Source organism: Mesoplodon densirostris, chromosome 12 (assembly GCF_025265405.1).
Source record: "Mesoplodon densirostris isolate mMesDen1 chromosome 12, mMesDen1 primary haplotype, whole genome shotgun sequence".
NCBI lineage: Eukaryota > Metazoa > Chordata > Mammalia > Artiodactyla > Ziphiidae > Mesoplodon > Mesoplodon densirostris.
In genome coordinates, this window is record NC_082672.1 from 13,006,991 (window position 1) to 13,034,795 (window position 27,805).

At 40.8% G+C, this 27,805-nt stretch overlaps 1 protein-coding gene across 4 annotated transcripts in view; it reads left to right on the forward strand.

Annotated features, from left to right (window-relative positions):
* CNKSR3 (CNKSR family member 3) overlaps nt 1-27,805 on the forward strand; it is a 104,603-nt gene that overhangs the window by 46,896 nt on the left and 29,902 nt on the right. For 2 of the 4 annotated variants that reach the window (XM_060114330.1, XM_060114329.1), the window contains 3 exons: nt 19,787-19,966; nt 26,506-26,708; nt 27,220-27,307. In XM_060114330.1, the coding sequence (XP_059970313.1) occupies nt 19,841-19,966; nt 26,506-26,708; nt 27,220-27,307 (417 nt within the window). In that variant the 5' untranslated portion in view covers nt 19,787-19,840. The remainder of the gene's footprint in view (nt 1-19,786; nt 19,967-26,505; nt 26,709-27,219; nt 27,308-27,805) is intronic. The other 2 variants (XM_060114332.1, XM_060114331.1) reach the window with 2 other exon arrangements.

Genomic DNA, 27,805 nt, shown 5'->3' on the forward strand with positions numbered 1-27,805 from the left:
AAATAAAAAAGTCTACTGCTGCCTGACAAACCTGCTTCATTGTTCTAGGCAGCTGTCCCCAGTCTAGCAGCTGTGAGGGCCTTTCTCTGCCCTCCTGGCATGTGAGCATCTCCTGCCCCTTCTCCTGCGGCCTCACCAAGTAAAAGGCATCAGCTGCTGATAATGTCGCTTGTTTTTTTTTTTTTTTGCGGTACACGGGCCTCTCAGTGTTGTGGCCTCTCCCGTTGCGGAGCACAGGCTCCGGACACGCAGGCTCAGCGGTCATGGCTCACGGGCCCAGCCGCTCCACGGCATGTGGGACCCTCCCGGACCGGGGCACGAACCCGTGTCCCCTGCATCGGCAGGCGGACTCTCAACCACTGCGCCACCAGGGAAGCCCCACGTCAGCTTCTTGCATCAAACCTCCATGTCTTCCGATCCCATACAGGCTTCTGCGCTGTCCTTTCACAATGCTCAGAAATGGTTTTAAATCCTGACTCTGCGTCTTGTTGGTTGTGTGACTTAGGCCAGTTATTCAACAGGTCCGTGAGCCCCAGTTTCATTTCTTTTTTTTTAAATTTAAAACTTTGTGGGCTTCCCTGGTGGCGCAGTGGTTGAGAGTCCGCCTGCCGATGCAGGGGACACGGGTTCGTGCCCCGGTCCGGGAAGATCCCACATGCCGCGGAGCGGCTGGGCCCGTGAGCCATGGCCTCTGGGCCTGCGCGTCCAGAGCCTGTGCTCCGGAAAGGGAGAGGCCACAACAGTGAGAGGCCTGTGTACCACAAAAAAACAAACAAACAAAAACCTTTGTATTTTCACAAACACTTAACTAGCACTTACTATGTACCTATCACTAATATCTGTAAGTGCTTTAAGAATATTAACTTATTTACAAATTTTTTTATTTTTTATTTTTTGCTTTATAACAAATTTAATCAGTTATACATATACATATGTTCCCTATTTACAAATTTTAACACATTTACTCATCCAGATAACCCCATGAGGTGTAGGTACTCTTAGCTTCTCCACTTTGTGGGTGAAAAAACTGAGGCACAGAGAGGTTAAGTCACTTGTATGAGGTCACACAGCTGGGAAGTAGCAGAACTGAATCCAGGCAGTCTAGCTCCAGAGGCCTTGCTCCCAAACACTCTACCTCCATGGTCACAGGTACTCTCCTGGCCTGTAAAATGGGCTTAATATAAGCTTCTTCCCTTGTTTCGTTTATGATCCTTTGATCTTCAATGACTATATCTTATACCATTTCTGCAGAGCTCAGCATGGCGCCTGAAGCATAGTCTGTAAATAATGTACTTAATTAAGTCACTTTCCATCCATTTCTTCATTGACGACCTCAGACCCCACAAGGATTTGGGTGCCCCGTTGATGTTTGGGCTCTGCCTTAGCTCTGCCTTTTAGGGCCATGATGTCACAGGGAAGGCATGCTCTGCATTTAGGTTTCCTCGTCAGTAAAGTAGAGATAGTAATGACCTGGCCAGCATCCTCCCCCGGCTCCTCTCAGGGATCAGTGACACATCACCGCATGGGCAGGTGCCCTGTAAACCCTGCAGCCCCCTAGCAATGCAGGAGTTCAGTTTCCTATGCAGCCCAGCTGTTTGGACTGTGCAGTGTTGGTAGATGGTTGAATAGACTGCAGTTCTCCCATGGAAATGTTGATGGACCCAGGTGAATTGGAGGTGATTGATGCGTTGTATGTTCATCTCAAGATGGAACTTGCCCCTGGGCAGTAATGACACCCAAACAATGGGCGAAGCTTCCAGGTTTGTTGCCGTGGCCACTGCATGGTCCACACTGTGAGTTGATCGTCTGCGGTTCCATGAACTTAAACTTGCTGCCTGTCCAGGGAACTAGTTAATTCTTCCTTCGGTTCAGGGTAGGCATGCCAGTGACAATACTTGTAGCCAATGTTTGGTTCTTAGACCAAATCTAATTTATAGTTTTGGAAAAATAAACTGTGCTGGGGGTGGTGGAGAGTACAGTTTACTGGGTGAAGGACATTCTTTTCTCCTCTTTCACATGTTGCCCCCCTCCCTCCTTGGTCCAGGTGTTCCAGAATTGGATACAGTGGTTTGGTTACTGAATTACAACAACCAACCTTGGAAAGGACACATTTCTTTTACCAGAGTATTGTGCCATGCTTTGTGTTCATCTTCTCAATTTTGTTTCTGTTTTTAGAATCTGAAAACTTGGTTTGTAGTTTTTGTTGAATAACAACTATGATATGTACGTATATGGTCGTCTACGCAAACACACGCATACACACACACACAACCTCAGACATCTACGTCGCTGTTCAATTTCTTCCCTGCACTTGGTGTTATCTTTCAAGTTCATGATACTTTTTGGGGGTGGGGGTAAGGGAAGAGGAGCTCAATGCTGAGCATTCAGGGCTGTCATTATAGTCTGAATTCTGGTCTTTAGACCCTCAGTTCTTTGGTTGATTGTGATTTGCATGTCAGTTTTTTTCCCCAGTGTTTTAGAGCAGGTCTAAAGATCATCCAAAAGATGATTCCAGACAACACTAACTTCTGTCCTGTCCCCTGTCCCCTCTCTGGGCACTTTTCGCCTTCGTGGCTGGACTCAGGATGCTGTGGGCATGGCAGGCTGGGTCCCTTTCACAGCATCAGAAGTTGTGCAGAGTCTGGGTGGGTGGAACGCTGGGGGGTGGCGGGTGGGTTTGCCAGACCTTTAACTTGGAAGCCAGGCTTTCCTGGTTAAAATCTTCAGCTGGGATGCATTCCTTCCCCGTTCAGAAACCTCAAATGAGAGCAGTCCATCTGACTTGTTTTCTGGGTAGCTTGAATCCTTGAACTCCTATTTTCACTTCCTTAAATTATCCTGGCATGGACATATTTGCTATTTCCAAGTTTTGTTTCAGTAATAAATCCTCTACTTATGTAGTAAAACCCAAAGAGTAGCTGTTTTTTGGTTACATCTTCTGATGTCTTCTGAGTGAGGTAAGTCTTAGAAGACACTGGTAACTAGTAAGAAAGTTGAGTTTGCTTTAGAAATAAAGTACTGTTTTTTTGTTGCTTCTTGTAAGAACTTGAAGCCATGGATTTGTTGCTGCATTCTTTTGCAGCTCTTCCGGTGATGTGTGGACCAGCTTTGCCCAAATGTTTAAAAGCTGTGCCAAAGCGAGAGAGTGGCATGGACATATATACACTACCAAACGTAAAATAGATAGCTAGTGGGAAGCAGCCGCATAGCACAGGGAGATCAGCTCGGTCCTTTGTGACCACCTAGAGGGGTGGGATAGGGAGGGAGACGCAAGAGGGAAGAGATATGGGAACATATGTATATGTATAACTGATTCACTTTGTTATAAAGCAGAAACTAACACACCACTGTAAAGCAATTATACTCCAAGAAAGATGTTAAAAAAAAAAAAAGCACAGACTTTTGTCTTCAGCATTTCTGTTCTTTCAGCTTGATGCCTTCCTCCCCACCCCAAATGGACAGCCGCGTGTTCCTCCTCCTTCACATCAGTTGCTCCATTCCATAAACGTAGTGAAGAGGCTTTGTTGGTTCTTAATTGAGCTTCCAGGGTCCTCGCCGCTGGATCTGTGGTTGTGTTTGGATTTCACACAGCTTCTGCTTTGAAGGCAGCGGGAGGCCTCAGCAACGACTGCACATGCTCACAGCTCTAATTAGGGCAGAAGACCTGACAGTTTTTCTCAGGACCAAGTTTATTGATTTGCTAATTGTTTTTGTCTCTGAGGAGGTTTGGGATTTAAGTTTCTGGGCAGTTTATTTCCTTCTTCATACTCTGCAATTGTAAGTACAGGTAACATACTAAGTGGAGAAGTGTAGACTTTTAGATCTGAAAGGTACTGAGAGTTTTTTTAACCTGCTTTTCAGACAGTGAATTTAGTTGTAGTCCCCTTTCTTCAAATTATATTAAACCAGAAGCCTGGCAGGATGACTGAGAAAATCAGAGCAGTGAGCAGTAGTGTGTGTGGGTGTCAGGTTTTTTTTTTAATTTATTTTTTTTAACATTTTTATTGGAGTATAATTGCTTTACAATGGTGTGTTAGTTTCTGCTTTATAACAAAGTGAATCAGTTATACATATACATATGTTCCCATATCTCTTCCCTCTTGCGTCTCCCTCCCTCCCACCCTCCCTATCCCACCCCTCTAGGTGGTCACAAAGCACCAGGCTGATCTCCCTGTGCTATGCGGCTGCTTCCCACTAGCTATCTATTTTACGTTTGGTAGTGTATATATGTCCGTGCCACTCTCTCGCTTCATCCCAGCTTACCGTTCCCCTTCCCTGTGTCCTCAAGTCAGTTTTAAAGTAAGCCTGTTAGTTCACTCGAGGGGCCCAAGAGCCAGAAGTAAGTGGTTTAGCCAGTGTTGTGCATGGCAGAACATGGACTAAAGCCAGACTAAGAAATCAGGTTCCCTTCATTAGAAAGCAGGTTATTGGCTGCCAGGGGCCGTGGGGAAAGAACTGACACAGCAAGAGGGCACAAGGGAACTGTCTGGGGGGACAGAAATGTTCACATCATGATTGTGGTGTGGTTACATGGCTGTATGTATTAGTCAAAACTCATCGACTGGTACACTGAAAATTGGTGAGTTTTATTATATACAAAGTGGATAAAAAGTTGTAATCGGTCTCCTAAAACATGTTCAGGATTTTTTGGGGGAGGGAGGGAAGGAGATAACACTTTCTCTGCTTTTTAATTCAGTGTAATTATATTAAATGCTTCTTTCAAAAATATCAAAAGAAAAGAAACAATCAGACTCACTTCATTCCCAGTCTCGTCTGTTTGTCCAGTTGGCAGATTTACCATCACTCTGGACTCCTTGCTGCTGTTAGTTATACCAAGGCTTTGCACACCTTTTCTCTAGAAGGCCAGATAGTAAGTATTTTGGGCCTTGTGGGCATTTGGTCTCTGTCTCAGTTACTCAGTTCTGTTATTGTATCTTGAAAGCAGCCAGAGACAATATGTAAACAAAAGAGCATGGCTGTGTTCCCATAAAACTTTACCTCCAAAACTGGGCGGTGGGCCAGATTTGGCCCATGCCCTGTATTTGCCGATCTGTGAGTTACACCTTTGTTCCTTTTGGAGAAACTCAGCGAAATGGGCGTTTTTCTACATCCTCACCAGAAAGATGAATGTTATAGAAAAGTGGAATTGTAGAGGCGTTTGGCAGACAACAGGTCCTCAAGGGCTTGGAATGCCCAGCTAAGCTCACAGATTTCGCTCTGTCAAGGAGAGGATGGTTTTGCCCAGGTCGGATTGTGGAGGATGAACCAAGAGGGAGAAGGGACTGAGCATGGGAACCAGTTTCTGGATGATTGTAGAAACCTGAGCAGCTGTGACAGTAAGACAAGACAGAGGAGATCTAGTGGAGGGGTACTCAACATTAAGATGGAGAGAACTCAGAAACCTGAAGACTTGAAGTCCTGGGGATGAAGAATCTGGAGGAGGAGGCGGATGGCTTCCACCTTCTGGCTGGACAACTCTGTACGCCTTGGGGTCATTGACCAAAATAAGGAAAATGGGGGAGAGGCAGGCTTGATGAGAAAGATGAGTTTAGGTTTGAATTGTGTTGAGTTTTAGATTAGCAGAATTTGGAACGCATCACTGTATAGCTCTGTAGCCTTCAGATTTTTGATCGTGCTTTTCCATAAGTAAATAATTTGCAGGCACACACTGACAGTACGTAGACATTTATCTCTAAGTAATACACACATTCTACTGGACTATAGTGCATATTATAAAACCTAACATAAGAATTAGGCATATCCAAAGGGTAAGAAATATCTTTTTTTAAATTACAAGGCAAATATATGTTTCATGTGTGATTCTTCATGAACATTAGGATGTGACATCATTAGATGTGACACCATATTTCTAGTAGTGCTCTTAGATCTGGTCATCATTTGATTAGAATCATCAGTTCACCGTTTCTGATAGTTAGCTTGGGCTTGTGTTACCTTCAGTGTGCAGTTCATTTTGCTTTTCTTGCTACTCCTTGTCCTTCTGAGATCGGTGTAGGATCCTGAGCCGAGGAAGGGAGGTCATGGCTGCAGTTGCCTCCCCTCAGAGTGCACACAGGATATTCTGACAGGGGTGAAAGAGGATGGCTTGTGAGGAAACTGGATCCTTCCACATCCAGAGGGAGGAACTGTGCTTCCATCAGGGGTCTCAGCAGGTGCAAAGGCAGCGGCACAGCTAGCTGTGTCCTTTTGTCTCAGGCTGCTGCTGGGGCTGAGACAGGCTGGGACCTGGGACGCTTTGCTTCAGTGCCTGCACCTGGACACACGTTTCCTCGGGCAACAGAATACAAAGAAGCTACAAGGGATTAAAAATAACTGCGTGCATGCGCAGCTGGGGAAAATTCTGCACAAGATACAAAAAGACCAAAAATCCAACAGCTGCTTCTGAAGAGCCGGGAGAAAAAGCAGGACACTGCGCATGCCCCCTGCACTCAACCCCTCCAAAGGGGTGGGCAAAACACCTAAGCCCCCACTCCAGCCCATCCCTCTGGACCCGCCCCCATCCTCACCCCATATAAGGAACCAGCTCGCCCCACCTCCGGGAGTGAGCAAAGGAACCTGTTACTTGTTTTTGCTCCCCCTGCTGCAGCAGGGGCCCCAATAAAGCCCTGCCTGAATTTTTTGTCTGGCCTCTGATCCACTTCTGTTGATTAAGGAGGCCAAGAACCCTGGTCGGTAACAGACTCCCCCCTTCACTGTTCTTCTTGGAGACACTGATTGTAGTTTTGACTCTTTAGGAAAGGCCAGTGGGTCAGGGGCCCGTCTGACCAGGCAAAAAGAATTCCTCAACCCTTCAACGTTATGGAGCTAAAACTCAGTACACCCTGTGTTTCAAACATGGTGTTGTTGCCTGAATTCATACTGCTATACTTAAACCAGTTTTATCAGATAGTTTTTTGTTTTTGTTTTGTTTTTTAATATTTATTTATTTGGGGGCTTCCCTGGTGGCGCAGTGGTTGAGAGTCCGCCTGCCGATGCAGGGGACACGGGTTCGTGCCCCGGTCCAGAAAGATCCCACATGCCGCGGAGTGGCTCGGCCCGTGAGCCATGGCCGGGGAGCCTGCGCGTCTGGAGCCTGTGCCCTGCAACGGGAGAGGCCACAACAGTGAGAGGCCCACGTACCGCAAAAAAAAAAAAAAAAAAAAAATTTATTTATTTGGCTGCTCTGGGTCTTAGTTGAAGTACACGGGATCTTCGTTTCTGCATGCAGGATCTTTTCATTGCAGCATGTGAACTCTTAGTTGTGGCATGTGGGATCTAGTTCCGTGACCAGGGATTGAACCTGGGTCCCCTACATTGGGAAGGCAGAGTCTTAGCCACTGGATCATGAGGGAAGTCCCCTATCAGCTAGTTTTAAAATTAAGGCCTACAGACTTCAACAGAACGGGGTGACAAAGAAAGTTATTCTAGGGCTTCCCTGGTGGTGCAGTGGTTGAGAGTCCGCCTGCCGATGCAGGGGACGCGGGTTCATTCCCCACTCCGGGAAGATCCCACATGCCGCGGAGCGGCTGGGCCCGTGAGCCATGGCCGCTGAGCCTGCACATCCGGAGCCTGTGCTCCGCAGTGGGAGAGGCCACAACAGCGAGAGGCCTGCGTACCTCAAAAAAAAAAAAAAAAAAAAAAAAAAAAAAAAAAGTCATTGTAGGATAGAGTTGGGTGTCTCACTTCACAAAAAGATACTTGGAGGTCCGAACAGTAGACCACCCTTCTGAATTTTGGGGAGACGTTATAATACGTTGAAGCAGGAGTGTCAGTAAGTTGAGAAGGCGGAGGAGTTTTGATGTCAGGTCCTTAAGCATTTAATGTTTTTAGAAGTGTTGGGAATTCCGAGAATATTGTAATTAGATGTAAATGTTCCACCCAAGCCTTGCTTCCTTCCCTTTGGTTCAGATCATCAAGAACTGACCCCCTGCTAAGTGTTCCTCTCCTTTGCATTGGAGGTTCCTCCCCAGCACAGTGCCTTGTATGTGCTCGTTGCTCCATAGTGTTGTTGAATTAAATTGAATTGTGTGACCTGTGATTGATTCTCCTAGTCAAAGAATACAGTATACCCAAACCCTGTTTGCATCATCTGTCACTTGGTGGCCCTTTTAGGGGACCTACATGAGATGCAAATCTACAAACGTTAGTTAGATCGATTTCCGAATCAACACATTTACTTTATTTATTTATTTTTGAATTTTATTTTACTTATTTTTTTATACAGCAGGTTCTTATTAGTCATCCATTTTATACACATCAGTGTATACATGTCAATCCCAATCACCCAATTCATCACACCCCCACCCCCACCCCCTGCCGCTTTCCCCCCTTGGTGTCCATACGTTTGTTCTCTACACCTGTGTCTCTATTTCTGCCCTGCAAACTGGATGATCTGTACCATTTTTCTAGGTTCCACATATATGCGTTAATATGCGGTATTTGTTTTTCTCTTTCTGACTTATTTCACTCTGTATGACAGTCTCTAGATTCATACACGTCTCTACAAATGACTCAATTTCGTTCCTTTTTATGGCTGAGTAATATTCCATTGTATATATGTACCGCATCTTCTTTATCCATTCATCTGTCGATGGGCATTTAGGTTGCTTCCATGACCTGGCTATTGTAAATAGTGCTGCAATGAACATTGGGATGCAAGTGTCTTTTTGAATTATGGTTTTCTCTGGGTATACGCCCAGTAGTGGGATTGCTGGGTCATATGGTAATTCTATTTTTAGTTTTTTAAGGAACCTCCCTACTGTTCTCCATAGTGGCTGTATCAATTTACATTCCCACCAACAGTGCAAGAGGGTTCCCTTTTCTCCACACCCTCTCCAGCATTAGTTGTTTGTAGATTTTCTGATGGTACCCATTCTAACTGGTGTGAGATGATACCTCATTGTAGTTTTGATTTGCATTTCTCTAATAATTAGTGATGTTGAGCAGCTTTTCATGTGTTTCTTGGCCATCTGTATGTCTTCTTTGGAGAAATGTCTATTTAGGTCTTCTGCCCGTTTTTGGACTGGATTGTTTGTTTTTTTAGTATTGACCTGAATGAGCTGTTTATATATTTTGGAGATTAATCCTTTGTCCATTGATTTGTTTGCAAATATTTTCTCCCATTTTGAGGGTTGTCTTTTAGTCTTGTCTGTAGTTTCTTTTGCTTTGCAAACGCGTTTAAGTTTCATTAGGTCCCATTTCTTTATTTTTGTTTTTATTTCCATTACTCTAGGAGGTGCATCAAAAAAGATATTGCTGTGATATATGTCAGAGTGTTCTTCCTATGTTTTCCTCTAAGAGTTTCATAGTGTCTGGCCTTACATTTAGGTCTTTAATCCTTTTTGAGTTTATTTTTGTGTATGGTGTTAGGGAGTGTTCTAATTTCATTCTTTTACATGTAGCTGTCCAGTTTCCCCAGCACCACTTATTGAAGAGACTGCCTTTTCTCCATTGTATATCCTTGCCTCCTTTGTCATAGATTAGTTGCCCATAGGTGCGTGGGTTTATCTCTGGGCTTTCTATCGTGTTCCATTGATCTATATTTCTGTTTTTGTGCCAGTACCATATTGTCTTGATTACTGTAGCTTTGTAGTATAGTCTGAAGTCAGGAAGTCTGATTTCTCCTGCTCCGTTTTTTTCCCTCAAGACTGCTTTAGCTATTCAGGGTCTTTTGTGTCTCTGTAGAAATTTTAAGATTTTTTGTTCTAGTTCTGTAAAAAATTCCATTGGTAATTTGATAGGGATCGCATTGAATCTGTAGATTGCTTTGGGTAGTATAGTCATTTTCACAATATTGATTCTTCCAATCCAAGAACATCCATCTGTTGGTATCATCTTTAATTTCTTTCATCAGTGTCTTATCGTTTTCCGCATACAGGTCTTTTGTCTTCCTAGGTAGGTTTATTCCTAGGTATTTTATTCTTTTTGTTGCAATGGTAAATGGGAGTGTTTCCTTAATTTCTCTTTCAGATTTTTCATCATTAGTATATAGGAATGCAAGAGATTTCTGTGCATTAATTTTGTATCCTGCAACTTTACCAAATTCATTGATTAGCTCTAGTAGTTTTAGGATTCTCTATGTATAGTATTATGTCATCTGCAAATAGTGACAGTTTTACTTCTTCTTTTGCAATTTGTGTTCCTTTTATTCCTTTTTCTTCTCTGATTGCTGTGGCCAGGACTTCCAAAACTATGTTGATAATAGTGATGAGAGTGGACATCCTTGTCTTTTTCCTATCTTAGAGGAAATGCTTTCAGTTTTTGACCATTGAGAGTGATGTTTGCTGTGGGTTTGTTGTATATGGCTTTTATTATGTTGAGGTAGGTTCCCTCTATGCCCATTTTCTGGAGAGTTTTGATCATAAATGGGTGTTGAATTTTGTCAAAAGCTTTTTCTGCATCTATTGATATGACCATATGGTTTTTCTTCTTCAGTTTCTTAATATGGTGTATCACATTGATTGATTTATGTATATTGAAGAATGCTTGCATCCCTGGGATAAATCCCACTTGATCATGGTGTATGATCCTTTTAATGTGTTGTTGGATTCTGTTTGCTAGTATTTTGTTGAGGAGTTTTGCATCTATATTCATCAGTGATGTTGGTCTGTAATTTTCTTTTTCTGCAGTATCTTTGTCTGGTTTTGGTATCATGGTGATGGTGGCCTCATAGAATGAGTTTGGGAGTGTTCCTTCCTCTGCAAATTTTTGGAAGAGTTTGAGAAGGATAGGTGTTAGCTCTTCTCTAAATGTTTGATAAAATTCACCTGTGAAGACCTCTGGTCCTGGACTTTTATTTGTTGGAAGATTTTTAATCACAGTTTCAATTTCATTACTTGTGATTGGTCTGTTCATATTTTCTATTTCTTCCTGGTTCAGTCTTGGAAGGTTATACCTTTCTAAGAATTTGTCCATTTCTTCCAGGTTGTCCATTTTATTGGCATAGAGTTGCTTGTAGTAGTCTCTTAGGATGCTTTGTATTTCTGCAATGTCTGTTGTAACTTCTTTTTCAATTCTAACCCTATTGATTTGAGTCCTGTCCCTCTTTTTCTTGATGAGTCTGACTAATGGTTTCTCAATTTTGTTTATCTTCTCAAAGAACCAGCTTTTACTTTTATTTATCTTTGCTATTGTTTTCTTTGTTTCTATTTCATTTATTTTTGCTGTGATCTTTACTATTTCTTTCCTTCTGCTAACTTTGGGTTTTGCTTGTTCTTCTTTGTCTAGTTCCTTTAGGTGTAAGGTTAAATTTTTTATTTGAGATTTTTCTTGTTTCTTGAGGTAGGCTTGTACAGCTATAAACTTACCTCTTAGAACTGCTTTTGCTGCACCCATAGGTTTTGGATGGTTGTGTTTTCATTGTCATTTGTCTGTAGGTATTTTTTGATTTTGTCTTTGATTTCTTCAGTGATCTCTTGGTTATTTAGTAATGTATTGTTTAACCTCCACGTGTATGTGTTCTTTACATTTTTTTCACTGTAATTCATTTCTAATCTCATAGTGTTGTGGTTAGAAAAGATGCTTGATATGATTTCAATTTTCTTAAATTTAGTGAGGCTTGATTTGTGACTCAAGATGTGATCTATCCTGGAGAATGTTCCCTGTGCACTTGACAAGAAAGTGTAATCTGTGTTTGGATGGAATGTCCTATAAATATCAATTAAATCTATCTGGTCTATTGTGTCACTTAAAGCTTGTGTTTCCTTATTAACTTTCTGTTTGGATGATCTGTCCATTGGTGTAAGTGAGGTGTTAAAGTACCCCACTATTATTGTGTTATTGTCAATTTCCTCTTTTATAGCTGTTAGCACTTGCCTTATGTATTGAGGTGCTCCTATGTTGGCTTCATAAATATTTATAATTGTTATATCTTCTTCTTGGATTGATCCCTTGATCATTATGTAGTGTCCTTCTCTGTCTCTTGTAATAGTCTTTATTTTAAAGTCTATTTTGTCTGATATGAGAATTGCTACTCCAGCTTTCTTTTGATTTCCATTTGCATGGAATATCTCTTTCCATCCCCTCACTTTCAGTCTGTATGTGTCTCTAGGTCTGAAGTGGGTCTCTTGTAGACAGCATATATATGTGTCTTGTTTTTGTATCCATTCAGCAAGCCTGTGTCTTTTGGTTGGAGCATTTAATCCATTCACGTTTAAGGTAATTATCTATATGTATGTTCCTATGACCATTTTCTTAATTGTTTTGGATTTGTTTTTGTGGTTCCTTTTCTTCTCTTGTGTTTCCCACTTAGAGAAGTTCCTTTAGCATTTGTTGTAAAGCTGGTTTGGTGGTGCTGAATTCTCTTAGCTTTTGCTTGCCTGTAAAGCTCTTGATTTCTCCATCAAATCTGAATGAGATCCTTGCTGGCTAGAGTAAGCTTGGTTGTAGATTCTTCCCCTTCATCACTTTAAATATATCGTGCCACTCCCTCTGGCTTTTATAGTTTCTGCTGAGCAATCAGCTGTTAAGCTTATGGGAGTTCCCTTGTATGTTATTTGTCATTTTTCCCTTGTTGCTTTTAATAATTTTTCTTTGTCTTTGATTTTGTCAATTTGATTTTTATGTGTTTCAGCATGTTCTCCTTGTGTTTATCCTGCCTGGGACTCTCTGCGCTTCCTGGACTTGGGGGGCTATTTCCCTTCCCATGTTAGGGAAGTTTTCGACTATAATCTCTTGAAATATTTTCTTGGGTCCTTTCTCTCTCTCTTCTCCTTCTGGGACAGCTATAATGTGAATGTTGGTGCATTTAATGTTGTCCCAGAGTTCTCTTTGGTTGTCTTCATTTCTTTTCATCCTTTTTTCTTTATTCTGTTCCATGGCAGTGAATTCCACCATTCTGTCTTCCCAGTTGCTTATCTGTTCTTCTGCCTCAGTTATTCTGCTATTGATTCCTTCTAGTGTATTTTTCATTTCAGTTACTGTGTTGTTCATCTCTGTTTGTTTGTTGTTTAATTCTTCTAGGTGTTTTTCTTTAATTCTTCTAGGGCTTTTTTAAACATTTCTTGCATCTTCTCGATCTTTGCTTCCATTCTTTTTCTGAGGTCCTGGATCATCTTCACTATCATTATTCAGAATTCTTTTTTCTGGAAGGTTGCCTATCTCCACTTCCTTTAATTGTTTTTCTGGTGTTTTATCTTGTTCCTTCTTCTGGTCCATAGCCCTCTGCCTTTTCATTTTGTCTATCTTTCTGTGAATGTGGTTTTTGTTCACAGGCTGCAGGATTGTAGTTCTTCTTGCTTCTGCCCTCTGCCCTCTGGTGGATGAGGCTATCTAAGAGACTTATGCAAGCTTCCTGATGGGAGGGATTGGTGGTGGGTAGAGCTGGGTTTTGCTCTGGTGGGCAGAGCTCAGTAAAGCTTTAATCCACTTGTCTGCTGATGGGTGGGGCTGGGTTCCCTCCCTGTTGGTTGTTTGGCCTGAGGCCACCCAGCACTGGAGTTTACCTGGCTCTTTGGTGGGGCTAATGGCGGACTCTGGGAGGGCTCATGCCCAGGACAACTTCCCATAAATTCTGCTGCCAGTGTCCTTGTCCCCATGTTGAGCCACAGCTACCCCCTGCCTCTGCAGGAGACCCTCCAACACTAGCAGGTAGGTCTGGTTCAGTCTCCTCTGGGGTCACTGCTCTTTCCCCCGGGTCCTGATGAGCACACTACTTTGTGTGTGCCCTCCACGAGTGGAGTCTGTTTTTCCCCAAGTCCTGTCGAAGTCCTGCAATCAAATCCTGCTAGCCTCCAAAGTTTGATCCTCTAGGAATTTCTCCTCCTGTTGCCAGACCCCCAGGTTGGGAAGCCTGCTGTGGGGCTCAGAACCTTCAGTCCAGTGGATGGACTTCTGTGGTATAAGTGTTCTCCAGTTTGTGATTCACCCACCCAGCGGTTATGGGGTTTGATTTTATCGTGATTGCACCCTTCCTGTCGTTTCATTGCAGCGTCTCCTTTGTCTTTGGATGTGGGGTATCTTTTTTGGTGAGTTCCAGTGTCTTCCTGTCAATGACTGTTCAGCAGTTAGTTGTGATTCTGGTGCTCTTGCAAGAGGGAGTGAGTGCACGTCCTTCTACTCCGCCATCTTGAACCGGGACACCAACACATTTCCTTTAAAACATAGCAAAATAAAGCAAAATCCTGTGGTTAAAAATACTTTAATGATCAAAGTACTTGATGTGAAGGGCTGTCAGAACAACTCTGGGCTCACTGTCTTTGTGGAATTAGAGGTTTTGCTGATTTGAGCCTATAGGCTGAGAGCATAGCTTTGGGATGTCTTTCTAATGGGCTGCACCTGCCAGGACAGAGGCTGATCTAGTCAACAATCTGATTTCAGTCTCGTACAGAAAATTAGAAGGGAATAGCTCTAGAGTTTTTGCACTGGGGCATTTACTGTCATGTCTTAATCTTCATGTACACAATCCTTTCCACATTTTGGAGAGATTAATTAGTTAATAAAAACTAATCCTTAGTACAGAGCAAGTATCTTGTCAAAGATTGGAGTTTTGTTTTGGGGTTTCATTTTGTTTATAATATTTCCCAGTGTAGAAATGACCTCCTTTAATCTTGAAACATTGAAACTTGCAACAAATACCCTGATATCACAATCAGTAGTTCTGTTAATTTTAGTTACTCACTTGCATGGGAAAATAAAATCAGGTGACTTGTGCATTCGTAAGAACATGAAGTTCTTTGTCTTTCTTATGCATTCAGTTATTTATTTCACATACATTGTGCACCAACAATGTTCTAGATGCTGGAGAATAGCAGTGAATAAAAATGAAGACTCTACTTTCATGGTGCTTGTATTCCAATATAAATCCTAAAATATTTTTAGGTAGGATCAATGATAATGGTAAGCTACCAAATTTGGGAATATATTCTGGGCAAGCTAATAACAACGGCTGTTGTGATTTTATTTTATCTCCAATTTATGCTGTTCCAGAGGGGGCTACCTAAGCATTTGCGAGTTTGTGTGTCTCTCTAGCAACTTTTGTTCTGAACACTGAGGGGACTGACGACCTGAATAAATCAATTTTTTAATCGAACGAAATATGTAATTATTTGCTTCATAGTGTTCTAAGTTCTTTATAACTATTAACACTTAATTTTCATCACAGATCTGTGTAGTAGGTAGTGTTATTATCTCTGTTTTACAAATGAGCCAACTGGGTAACTTGCCCCAGGTACCCAGTTAGCAAGAAGTAGGATTGGATTGGAACTCAGGCTCTTAACCATTGCCCTGTTGCTTTCTGATATAAATTATAAAATAGTATTTTTAAAAATCATAAGATATTTCTTTTTTTTTTTCCTTTTTACCTTTGGGATTTCTCTGAAATTTTAGGTTTATTTACAGGTTTGGGAAGAGGGGAGGAAGTCTGGCTGTCTCTCCCTGCTGCTTCCATTCTGTGGGAACTCCCTCTCCTTTGCCTTCCTGATTCTTTTCACATTGAATTATGTGTTTAATTTGTGTAAATGGAATGTGTTTAATCTAATTTTATTTAATTCTGTGTTTGTCTCAGCGCTGCTAGACTTTCAATAAGTTCCTTGAAGCAAAGAACTGGTAAATAGATACATTTGACAAATAGGTTAAAGTGTACTGTGTATTACAAATTCTAAAACCAGTTTATTTGAAATTGGGGATTTTCCCCTCCTTCGTGGGACTGCGTAATAGTTTGATTTCGCTGTTTATAAATGTGTAATTGTATTCTAAACAATAGGATAACTGAACAATAGGCCATCTTGTATTGGAATAATAAAACTGGAGACAATACTATTTAAAACTTAGCATATTCAATAGACATGTCCCTTGAGGGGAAATTCTTTTTACTTTTTAAATTTTTTATTGAAGTATAGTTGATTTACAGTGTTGTGTTAGTTTCAAGTGTTTAGCAAAGTAATTCAGTTATATATACATATATATATATATGTATTTTTATTCCTCTCCAGAGTCTTTTCCATTATAGGTTATTACAACATATTGAATATAGTTCCCTGTACTATACAGTAGGCCCTTGTTGCTTATCTATTTTATATATAGTAGTGTTTATCTGCTAATCCCAAGCTCCTAATTTATCTCTCTCCACCCCTTCCCCTTTGGTAACCATAAATTTGTTTTCTTTGTCTGTGAGTTTGTTTCAAAGTTCATTTGTATCATTTTTTTAGATTCCGTATATAAGTGATGTCATATGATATTTGTCTTTGTCTGACTTACTTTGCTTAGTATGATAATCTCAAGGTCCATCCATGTTGCCGCAAATGGTGTTAGTTCATTCTTTTTTATGACTGAGTAATATGCCATTGTATATGTATATCACATCTTCTTTATCCATTCATCTGTTGATGGGCATTTAGGCTGCTTCCACAGGGGAAAGTCTTTAAGCCACTCTAGATTCTGTATTTGGGTAGGTAGCAGCATGGTGTTTCCACTTGGTAATTCTCCTACATCTCAGAGATCTTCTGATTAGTTGAGGTCAAACCATTTATATTCCTCAGAATCCTCAAGGAGATTCTTGCCCTTTCTCAGGCAAATGTTCTGCTGTTTGGTTCAGTTCCCTCTTGTCCTATCCAGAAACTTCATCACACCTCTCATCTCAACCTTCTTCTCTGTGTCCGAAATATTTCCTTAATGCACTGAAGCTATTTCTGAAATCCTGTTTCTTCAGTGAAACTTTTCATAGTTAAAAGAGAAATCTGGCCTCATCTTTATTTCTACTTATTATTCAGGGGTGAAATTTTATGAACATCCATAGTGCATGGTTCCTTCACTTTACACTTAATGGACTGGTTTATTCTGCACATGACAGCTAATATGAGTTGGTTTTGTTCTCGTATTTTGAGCAAAGAACTTGCCTGGCACAGTAAACATGAATTGCAATTCTTTTGGTCATTGGACCTTGTTTATTTTAGGAAAGAGTTTATCGCATGTGGATGAACATGAAATAAAGTGTTATTAGGTTTGTGTTGGTTTGTTAGGGCTGTCATAACAAAGTATCACAGACTGGGTGGCTGAAACAACAGGAATTTATTTTCTTGAAATTCTGGAGGCTAGAAGTCTGAGATCACAGTGTTAGCAGAGATGGTTTCTTCTGAGGCCTCTCTCCTTGGCTTGTAGATACCTTCTTCTCCCTATGTCTCCACATGTTCTTCTCTGTGTATGTGTGTCTCCTCTCCTTATAAGGACTCAGTCATATTGGGTTTGGGCTCATCCATATGACCTCATTTAACTTAATCACCTCTTTAAAGACACTACTTCCAAATACAGTGGTATTGTATTGTATCTGCGGTATTGTATTGCTGATTAGAACTTCAACATATGAATCTTAGGAAGATCAATTCAGCCATGACAGGGTTGAAATGTACAATATAGTTGTCTTAAATTTTTATGACAAGTTAAAACAAAAATTCCTTTTAAAGCTTAAAAGAAGGCAAAGGAAGAGAACCTTCTGAAGGAGGGGAGATTGTAGGATATTGGTTTGATCTGGCTTAAAACTGGCTAAGTCATTTAGGGCAAAATTCATAGTAATTAGTCTTTTGTCCATACTTTCCCAATTTTTTTGATTCAATAAAATGTGAAGTATCTTTTAAGCACCTCTAGGTTTCCATGATTCTATTATAATAATAACTGTTTTGTAATTAGACCTTACTGCTGATTTAGGAAGGTGTTTGGAGAGGAATTTTTATAATCTCATGTTTGCAGGGTAGAATGCAAAAGGATCAAGGCTTCTGTCAACAAACCTTGATTTGAATTTGAGCTCTTTTCTTCTGTATTGAGCTGAAGAAAATGGCTGACAAAATCCTTCTCTTGGCATCTTACCAGCTATGTGACTGTGGACAAGTTATGCAACTTACACGAGCCCTAATTTAGTCATCTGTGAAATGGGAATAAAGTTGTAAGGAGGCTCTCCTCGGCTCTTGGCCCTTGTCACTGTTGACTACTGCAGCTGGATTGTGTGCAGCTGCCCCTGGCTGCCCCAGTGGCATGACACTCCATGCCTGCTGACTTGTGTGGCCTCCACTGCCTGCTCAACTCACATGCCATGGAGGCCACTTGTGGCTCGAGGCCATCAAAGTAGATCTGAGTTTATATCAGTGTCCCCAACCTTGCTGCTGTGTGACAGATCCCCTCTGATAGATAGATGTCACTTCAGGGAGGATGGGTTGGTTCTGACTAGTTATCATAAAATTAATTTTTTCTTAACCTCCTCTTCCTGTATTTATTTGATCGTCCCAAACAGTTATCAGGACATTGTTCCTCTTCCTACATCTTATCACGAGGTGAAAGCTTTTGCCACTTTCAAAACTTTCAAAAAAGTGGGGCAGAGATATCGTTTGGCCTAGGATATCAGATTTTGAGATGCATGGACTTTAGTGTTGCCAAAAGTAAGTGCCGGACCTACGTCTACTTTTCCTGGTTCAGAATACCCACATAGAGAGCTTTCGTGAGAGTTAAATGAAGTGTGTGTGTGCTTGTGTGTTTGGGTGGGAAGGGGACAGCAACATGCCTTCCACATGCTTTATTCTAGTTAAATTGAGTTTTCATCCTTTGTGTTGGGATTGAATTTATATAAATCTACCTTTTAAAACACTAAGGTGGCTTTTATTTTTGGGCTTAAACAGATCAACTAGTTTAGTATAAGATTTTCCAGTAAAACCATTAACGTGTTGACCAGAGAGTTCTCTATACAGGAGTAAAGAATCCTAAGTTCTTTTAGGGTTACCTATTTTAATCATTATATAAGAACATTAAAATACAACACTGTTGGCAGTAGTATTTGACCTAGAAAAATTCCCATAAACTAACCCATTTAACATTGTCTTTCTCTGGTACCACTGCTGGTACCTACTCCTCTAGATCTTGTATTCATCAGAACTTTTTCAGTTGCAAGGGACAGAAACTCAACACAGATAAGCTTAAGCTAACAAGGGAATTTATTTTTATTTAAGTAAAAAATGCTGGGGTTAGAAGTATCTTTAAGTAGGGTTAGATCCAGGGACATGTTGGATGTTACTGGGACATCTTCTTTGTCTCGAATAGATTTATTTTGTAAAACTGATCAGAAAAATGGCTGCCAGCATCCCCAAATTTGTATGTTTATGACTTCTAATTGGAAAGGAAGAAGGGGACTTTGTCTTCCTATGTTCATATATCAAATATCAGGGAAGATTTTGATTGGTTCTGCTTGAGTCACATGGTCATCCCTGAACCTATAACTGGCTGATGGATAGAATAGTGTGGCCAATCACTGTGGCAAAGCATCTTGATTGGCAAGTCCACTGGGATCACATGGGCTGGGAGAGGGATGGTGTTCTAGAGGAAGACTGCTTAGCAAACAGACAAACATATGTCTAGCACAGATAACTAGCATTTCAAGTCAGCAGGGGTTAGTGTTTATTCTTTTAGCTGAAAGGGAATGGGACGGTAACTGTCAAAATTGTGTAGGATCCATTTGAAATTTTTTTTTGCATTTTTAAAAATAAAACATTTTTAATTATTTATTTTTTTAAGGTGGTAAAAGATACAGCACATAAAATTGACCATTTTAACCTTCTTTTTTATTGCAGTATAATTGCTTTACACTGTTGTGTTACTTTCTGCTGTACAAATAAGCTGTGCATTAGATTTAAAATCTGCTTAAGAAGATGTGAGGACACACTTGAAAGATGTCCTTCAGGTGGAATACACATTGTATAGACAGTCAAATAGTGGAGCATAATTGGCAATTCCTGAAGTTGATTTAAATGTGGGCATTTTTTGAGTAAAGGAACAAAAATGACAATAATGGACCCTTTTGCTTTTTTTTTGGTAGGGTTAGATGATTGCCTGCAGCAGTATGTCCACAAGTTTGAACGGGAGAAGATAAATGGAGAGCAGCTGCTGCAGATTTCCCATCAGGATCTTGAGGAGCTGGGTGTCACACGAATTGGACACCAGGAACTTGTGTTGGAGGCTGTCGACCTTCTCTGTGCACTGGTTAGTTCAGGAAAAGGTGATCTGTACCGCCATATGTTTTTAAGAATCTCATCTTGTAAATCTCCACAGTTTTGCGCTTTAGCTTATCGTCATTTTCTTAATGATCCATGGAAGTAGAGCATGAGCTGAAGATAATATCAGAAGGGAAGAAAAGAAATCATTTGCTAGGTAGACTTGGCAAGCGAAGGCCTACAAGTTAAATCTGGCCCGCTATTTTTGTAAATAAAGTTTTATTGGAACGCAACCATGCCCGTTCATTTAAGTGTTATCTGTGGCTGCTTTTGTGCTACCATGGCAGAGATGGGTAGTGGTAACAGGGACCGTGTGGCCCCTCAGATCCTAAAATATTTACTCTCTTGGCCTTTACAGAAAAAGTTGACCTTTTATGGAAAAAATTTCTGTATTCATCTTATTTTCTTATCTTTTAAAAAGAATAAAAAAGATGAAGATGGTCCTGAATGAACATGTCATCTTCTATATTGAAATGACAAATGGGTTCTGATTTTCGTGTCTGTTTTTGTTACTATAAAAAGAATTTTTATGTTTCACAGATATCTGTGATATTTCAATAACTGATACTGGTGCTTGGAATAATCAACCTGTGAAATGGCAGCTAGATGGGAAAAAATGTGAACTTAGTTACATTTCGCAGCTGACTGAGTTTTGGCTTGAACGTGAGTGAGTAAAATCCTACCAGGTTCCGACTCTTCATTACATCTGTGGCCGTGTGGGTAGTAGCTCTTTTAGGTATGGTTTAAAACCACTTCCAAGGGTACTGTGTTTATAAATTGGTTGGCATAGGGTGGGATCCTTGTCAGTCTGTTGTGATGCCATGAGAAGGATGCTGTTTCCTTAACTGTCAGGATTTGGGCAAACTCGGCAGCATTCAGGCTGGTTTAGTTACGCTGTGAACCTGAGCAAGGGGTTATATACAATTATATCCCTGAGAATGGTGGGAAAAAATGTGCTCCCGATTATCTTGCCATTGCTGGTCCGCGTTCCGTTGATTCTTTAACACTTGCTGCATTGTGCGTGTTCTTCTTAAAGTGGATAGAACCTTGTCTTCTGCTCTGATATGTGCTACTCTTGTTTAGGAAAGTAATGGGGAAATTATTTGTGGTTGATAAATGAGCTGCCACCAGGAAGATGCTGTGGCCAAGTGATGTGAGAGCTGGTCTGGGAAGCAGGCTTTTGCATTTTAATCCAGGCTTTGCTGCACACTCCTGGCTCTGTGACCTCCAGGGAGATGGTGGTGTGTGTTTTCCCCGTTTGTACAGTGATGCTCCCCTAGATGTGGCTGTCTACTAACCTGTAAGTGTTTTGCACTGCCCAGAAAATATCTGAGTCCTGTTTATTATTAAAACTGTATGTTTTTCATACAGTAAGACATGTTTGAGTTTAGTCTTGTCCTTTCTGGGAACATTACTTTTTGGACTTTTCTGCTATTTCAGATCATCTCTTTCACTTTGTGGTAGGACTTGGAGGGCAGGTCAATAACTTTGAAATCCACAGTGTGGGAGGAGAGCAGGCAGGATGGACTGGACGCAAGTTGTGGACCTCAAGTGGGATAATTAACATAACAGCTGCCTCCCCGCTTTCCTCCCTTCCCTACCTCTTAAAATATTAGACTAAAGTGAACAGAGCTGGACAAATGCCAGAACCTAAAGCTGTGTTTTATCTCTTACAATTTCCTCCTAATTTCCTTTGTAGACAAAGTTTTGACCTCAGACTCATTCTGGACGTGCTTCATGTAGCAGAGTGCTAGTGAATGCATTTGACACGAGGGTCACAGAGGGTTCTTAAATGAATGTGCCTTTTCTGGGTTGGGGAGGGTTTTAGAGTATTTCACTAAAATATCTTTAGCCTTGCTATAACCTCCTTTTAAAATATTCTTATGGTAATGCATCTATTGATCATACTGTGTTTAACCCATTCACACCATATAGATCTTTGTGTATATAAATAGGTGGTAATTTTTTGCCTTGAACAGTCCATCCCCTGGACAGTTAATATGTGTTTGCTGTTGTCCCTGGTATTATGGAAGACATTTTTATGTAAACAGTTTAGTGGATGTTGATTTTATGATGGACAGGAAATGAGTAGAATTAGAAGTAAGAGAGGGGGAGGAAAAAACAAAAGCCACTGGAAAGTTTTGGAAAGAAAAGTGCCGATCTTTAGGAATCTAAGGAATCTTTAGGAATCTTTAGGATCTTTAGGAATCTAAAATAGGGAATAGCTATTGATTAAGGTTCCAAACTGATGAGCAGATGGGCCACAAAGAGCTGGTTCTGGATATAGGGAGCAAGGAGAAAAACTCCCTTTTGTGAACACTGACCTTGGCTGGTTGGAGTGGATTAGGAGAGTGACTTGTTTTCTGAGGCGAACCAGGACCACTTCCCAGGATTGAGTTCAGAGTCGGAGCCCACTTTTTCTCCCTCTCTCTGGGGCAGAGGGTGACTGGGACCGGCTGTAGAGCTGCTTTTTCCAGTAGCTATTAGCCACATGTGACCATTTAAATTAAAATTAATTAAAGTGAAATAATAAAATTCAGTTCCTTAGTCACAGAGCTACATTTCAAGTGCTCAGTAGCTACTTGTGGCCAGTGGCTACCATATTTGGATAGTACAGACAGAGAACATTTTCATCATTGCAGAAAGTTCTGCTGGGGACAGCATTTGTCTCTAGGGTGGGATTGAGGGTAAAAATGTATAATTGCAAGACCCATTTTCGTTGCCAGATCAACCAAACCCTAGTTTCCTAAAGACCAAGGCAGGGGCAGATTTGTTTTTAAGGTTGAAGTAGGCTGAGAAAGTGCACAAAGTTGGAATCCATACACGTTTGAAGTGATGCCACCTACCTGTGTGCTTAAGTGAAATACCTGTAATGTGTCTACCTGCCCTGGGTGCTTCTGTGCACTCGTGTACCCCTGAGATGACTCACTGTTTACTGTTTACCCAGCCATGGCAACAGTTAAAAACTGGTATCCTTTTTGTTATGGGGAGAAATAGTGAAGGAAGAGGGGTCCGTTCTAGCAATTTGTATTTAACTTGATCTTGCTTATGAACTTATTAAACTGTGAAGTATACTTCTTAGGCTGAAACTTAATTGACCCAAGTCAGTAAAATGGATTTGATTGTGTGACTGTGAAACTCCTTAATCACCATGTATGTTAGATCACAGACAGAGCTAGTAAGAATGGGGAAAGAAGGTGGTGGAGAAGTTGTGTAAGGTTTGTCCTTAGCTAAAATGTGTACAGTTTATGACTCCAGAAGAGCGAGAATCTGCCTCTTTCCTTTTCTCCTGTCTCATGTGTTGTTTCTCTAGCCAGACGAGGAAATGACCCCTGATGGCTAACTTCTAATGACGTGAGATCTCAGTGGAAGGTTTGTAGTACGTGTCTAGATTTTTGGAGATTCATTTCATTTCTTAGTTCGTACTGTGTTGATACCTTATCTTAAATTAAGCAATTTCTGAAGGAGACAGATATTAGGGAAAAGATTAGTGACAGTAATCAAATCTGGTCTGAGAAATTATTCATTTACTGTCTTTCATTGTGGGACACTTAAGTCAATAATCCTTTCCTGATTATGTTTCTATAGTAGGGGTTCTTTGGAGCTAATATAATCAGTTTCTTGTTCTCTTCTTATTGTGGAATGGGGTGGAAGGGGATGGAATTTTCCTTCCTTTCTTTGTTCCTTCTTTACTGCTTTTTAAAATTATAATCTATGTAGAAAAAGCAAAACTACAGTGACAGAAAGAAGATCAGAGGTTGCCAGGGCCTGGGGGTTGGGGAAAGTGACTATGCAGGGGTATGAGGGATGTTTTGGGGGCGATGCAAATGTTCTGTATTGTGATTGTGATGGTGCTTATGTGACTACTTACATTTGTTAAAATTGATTATGTCGCATACTTAAAATTAGTTTTATGCATCATAAAGTATACCTTAATAAAGCTGATTAAAATCTCTTAAACATAAAATAAAATTATAATCTATTATAGCTACATCTGTCTATCCTTCTAGTCCCGTGATTTGTTTTTTGGGGAAAAAAAAAGAATCAGAGAAACTGAATGGAAATGAAAGAACCAGTTAACAAGCTACACTCCTCCTTTGTTTTAATATTAAAAGTGGTAGGTTTGTAGAAGATTGAGGTTTAAAATTTCCTGTAACCTTAAGATGAATTTAATCCTCTTTGAGTTCAAGAAATAAATGTTGTCTACAGTAATAAAAGTTTCGAGTAATTCATGGTGTCATTGGCTATAGAAAGCTGAGTTTCCTGCTTTTAGTTCAGAACTCGTGCTGTAAGTCGGCAGGCTGACTAATTAACTGAATAAGGGGACACTTCCCTTTAATCATAGTCACAAGTGCTTCAAAACAACCTGTGTCATGTGGCTCTTTATCCACTCAGTTTTGAGTCTTTGATTCTCTGATTTAAAAAGCCATGGTGAAAATCCATCTTTTTATTTTTGTCTTCTCTACTGAAGGACAATGCCATATTTTGGTCTCCAGAAAATGACAGTGGAACAAAAAAAGAATGAATATCAAGTTTAGATGGAACATCACTGTTAATACAGAAGACTCATTTTTGTTCCGAAATTTACATTTTTTATAAAGCTCACAAAGACAATTTCAGTTAATGCATCTGAAAAAAATGCATTTTTTTCTTTATAATTGTTCTTAACTCTTTTCTATATACATTTAAAAAAATATTTTTTATTTTCTAAGAAGCAACATGCCACATAAATTTAAACTTCACATAAAATCTAATTAAAGTGTGCAGTGTTTTCATTCAGGGTATTGTCTTCTGTTGTTACTGTTGCTACTTACCATTGTTCATCTTGCCAAAAGAAAAAAGTTCTCACAGACTCCCTGGTTTATTTATGCTTTACGTATCTTGATTTGGGGACATGGCTCACCCCTCCCTGAGGCATTAGAGATGGGGCTATAACAGAGGAGGGACCAAGGGACAGGCTAGATGCAGTGGGGACAAAAGCAGTGATCAGATCCAAAGAGGGCCCACTAGCCTCTCAGAAGAGTGAGGTCCAGGTTGGCTGAAGCTGGCTGAAAGAAGCTTCTAACACATCAGAGGGGTTGGAGCAGGTCAGGATAGAATTTAGGGGGATTAAACAATTTGCTAGTTTGTGTTAGATCCAGGATGACTGGCCACTTCTCTTTTTTCTTGTCCAGTGCCCATCCTGGTTTCTGTCTCATCGCTTTGCCTGTTCTTGGACAGGGTGTGTGGAAGGGGGCATATACAGCATCGTGATCCAAAGCTTGTACCCTCGATGCAGATTGCCTTGGTTAGAATCCCCCCCAACTGCCACCGATTAGCTGTGTGGCTTTGGAGAATTTATTGAATGTCTCTGTGCCTCAGTTTTCTCACCTGCAAAATAGAGATAATATCACTTCCAACCTCATATGCTGTTTTACCTGAGATATTTGCCGAGCACTAAGCCCGGTTTCTGGCATAAAGCGTTCAATAGTGTTGGCCATATATTATAACCAATTTTTAAATGATACCACATTCTTGCTTTGGGATGCTATTGACACAGTTTAATATACCCCAGAAATATTTTCACTTTTTTCTTAAAAAAGGATGAAACACCAATTTAAGATGTGTACATGCAATTGAATACTGAAATTCATCCTCCTCCCAAAGTCATGTCAGATTTACATGTCGTTTCTTGTTGTTACTTGGGATTTGTTCTTTATCTGGAAGAGAGTAGTCTAGGGCAATAGTGTCACGTGAAACGGATTTTTTTAAAAGCATCCAGGTAAGTCAAACATTGTTCAGAAAGAACGGAGGTTAGAAGCTCACAAGATGGAAATGACCTTCCAGGTGAATTGATGTCTAGTCAGTGCTGTTCTGTTTCTGTGTGACTTTTATCTGATGGAAAGTCCTCCATTCAATGACTGCTTTACGTCTGCTGTCCTGGAAATGCAGTCATGAGTAATACACACAGAGCCCAGCTCTCGCAGACCTTGCATCCGACTTAGAAAGACAGCAGTGAACAGGGTGGTTCAGAGATGACAGAGGTGATGGCTAGAGAGTGACCTCAGGAGGTACTTGGCAGTGTCTGGAGACATTTTTGTTTGTCACAACTGGGGACCGGATGCTACTGATATCTAACGAGTAGAGGCCAGCTAAACATTCTACCATCTACAGGAATCCCACCCCCCAATCCAGACAAACAATTATTAGGCTTTCAATGTCACTAGGGCCCATGTTGAGAAACTGCTCCAGATGGTCCTGGAAGCCGTGAAGAGGAGGGGACATTTGGGCTAATTAGGATGTGATAGGAAGGAGCTGTCCATGCCAACCTTTGTGGGAGGAGAATTTCGGGAAGAGAAACTAGCAAGACAAAGTCCCTGAGGCAAGAGGAACAGAGGCAAGGCTGGTGTGGCCCATGTGGGTGAGAACAACACTGTGAGCAAATCATGTAGGGTTTTGTGGCTGACATAGGAGTTACTCAGGTAGCTCAGTTGGTTTTTGGTTATTATGAGCGTTTGGACATTGTTGATTGTTTTGAATTTTTCCCTTTGATTTTGTTTTCCAGAATTATGGCCTTGAAACCGACAATATGAAAAACTTGGTTCTGAAACTGCGAGCATCTTCCCACAATTTACAGAATTACATAAGCAGCCGGAGAAAAAGTTCAGGCTATGATGGGAACACCTCCCACAAGCCCCCCAATGAGTTCCTGACTTCTGTGGTAGAGCTCATAGGCGCTGCCAAGACCTTGTTAGCTTGGCTGGACCGGTAAGTGATGGGTGTGCTTTACTGTCCTGTAAAAGGAGGGTCCGAGATGCATAGAAGTCGGTGTTTTGCCTGAGGAACAGGAACCTTTATCCCTTTCTTGCCCTTGCCATTGGACCTGTCCAGGAGTTTGGGGTCAGTGGTCCATTTTAGGGTCCCTTTGGAAGTTCCTGAGGTGAATAGCAGGAATGAATTAACCTCAGCTTAGAGAAGAATTAAAGTTGAGTTTTACTGAGGTTAAACATTACTGATTATTTGTTTGTATGAAGGCTGTTAGTTGACTTTTGAAGGTATGTTCATTCTCTTGGCTCAGCTTTGGACGTGTTTTTATCTAGAACTTCTCTGTCTCTGTTCTACTCAGATTCCTATTTTCTGTGTTACTTGAGAGGAAACAGTTACATAACAATTTAAACCAGCCTGTTGTGTAGCTGTGCTTGTTAACACACAGTGTGGGATCCCAGTGGGTTTATCCTCTCCACTTTTTTTTTTAAAGAGAACTTTCATTGCTTTCTAGGGCTCCATTTACAGGGATCACTGATTTCTCAATAACGAAGAACAAAATCATTCAGCTTTGCTTGGACCTGACCACTACAGTCCAGAAGGTCAGTACATCACTGGTGTTTTCTAAAAGTTTTTTTTCCCTTTTCCTTTTCTTCAAAGGGTTTACATGTAGGTATAAAGTACCATTCTTTCTTTCTCCCCCTTTCTCCCCCCATCAGAGCTGGGGAGAGATGAAGGGCTTTAAGTTAGATGAATTTACAGATAGTTTCTGTGAAAAATGACTAGTGACCTTTACATCAAAGATTACCTTCTTTTGCTTTAAAATAGTTGAGCGAATAGCCCTGTACTTTCTCTAAAATGTTAGAGCACTTAATATTTTTTAAATAGAAATTCTGGAGTAACTACATTTCACCATAATCTTTGTTCTGAGTGTGTTAGTGTATCTGCTTGTTAATTTTCTTTTCATTTTGACCTCTGGTGGTTAGGTTAACCAGTCAGAATGAGCTTGGTGGTGATTCAGTAACAAACAGCCCCCAAACCTCAGCAATTTACTCCTGGATTCTCTATATCCAAATGGGTCAGCTGAGGGATCTGCTTCA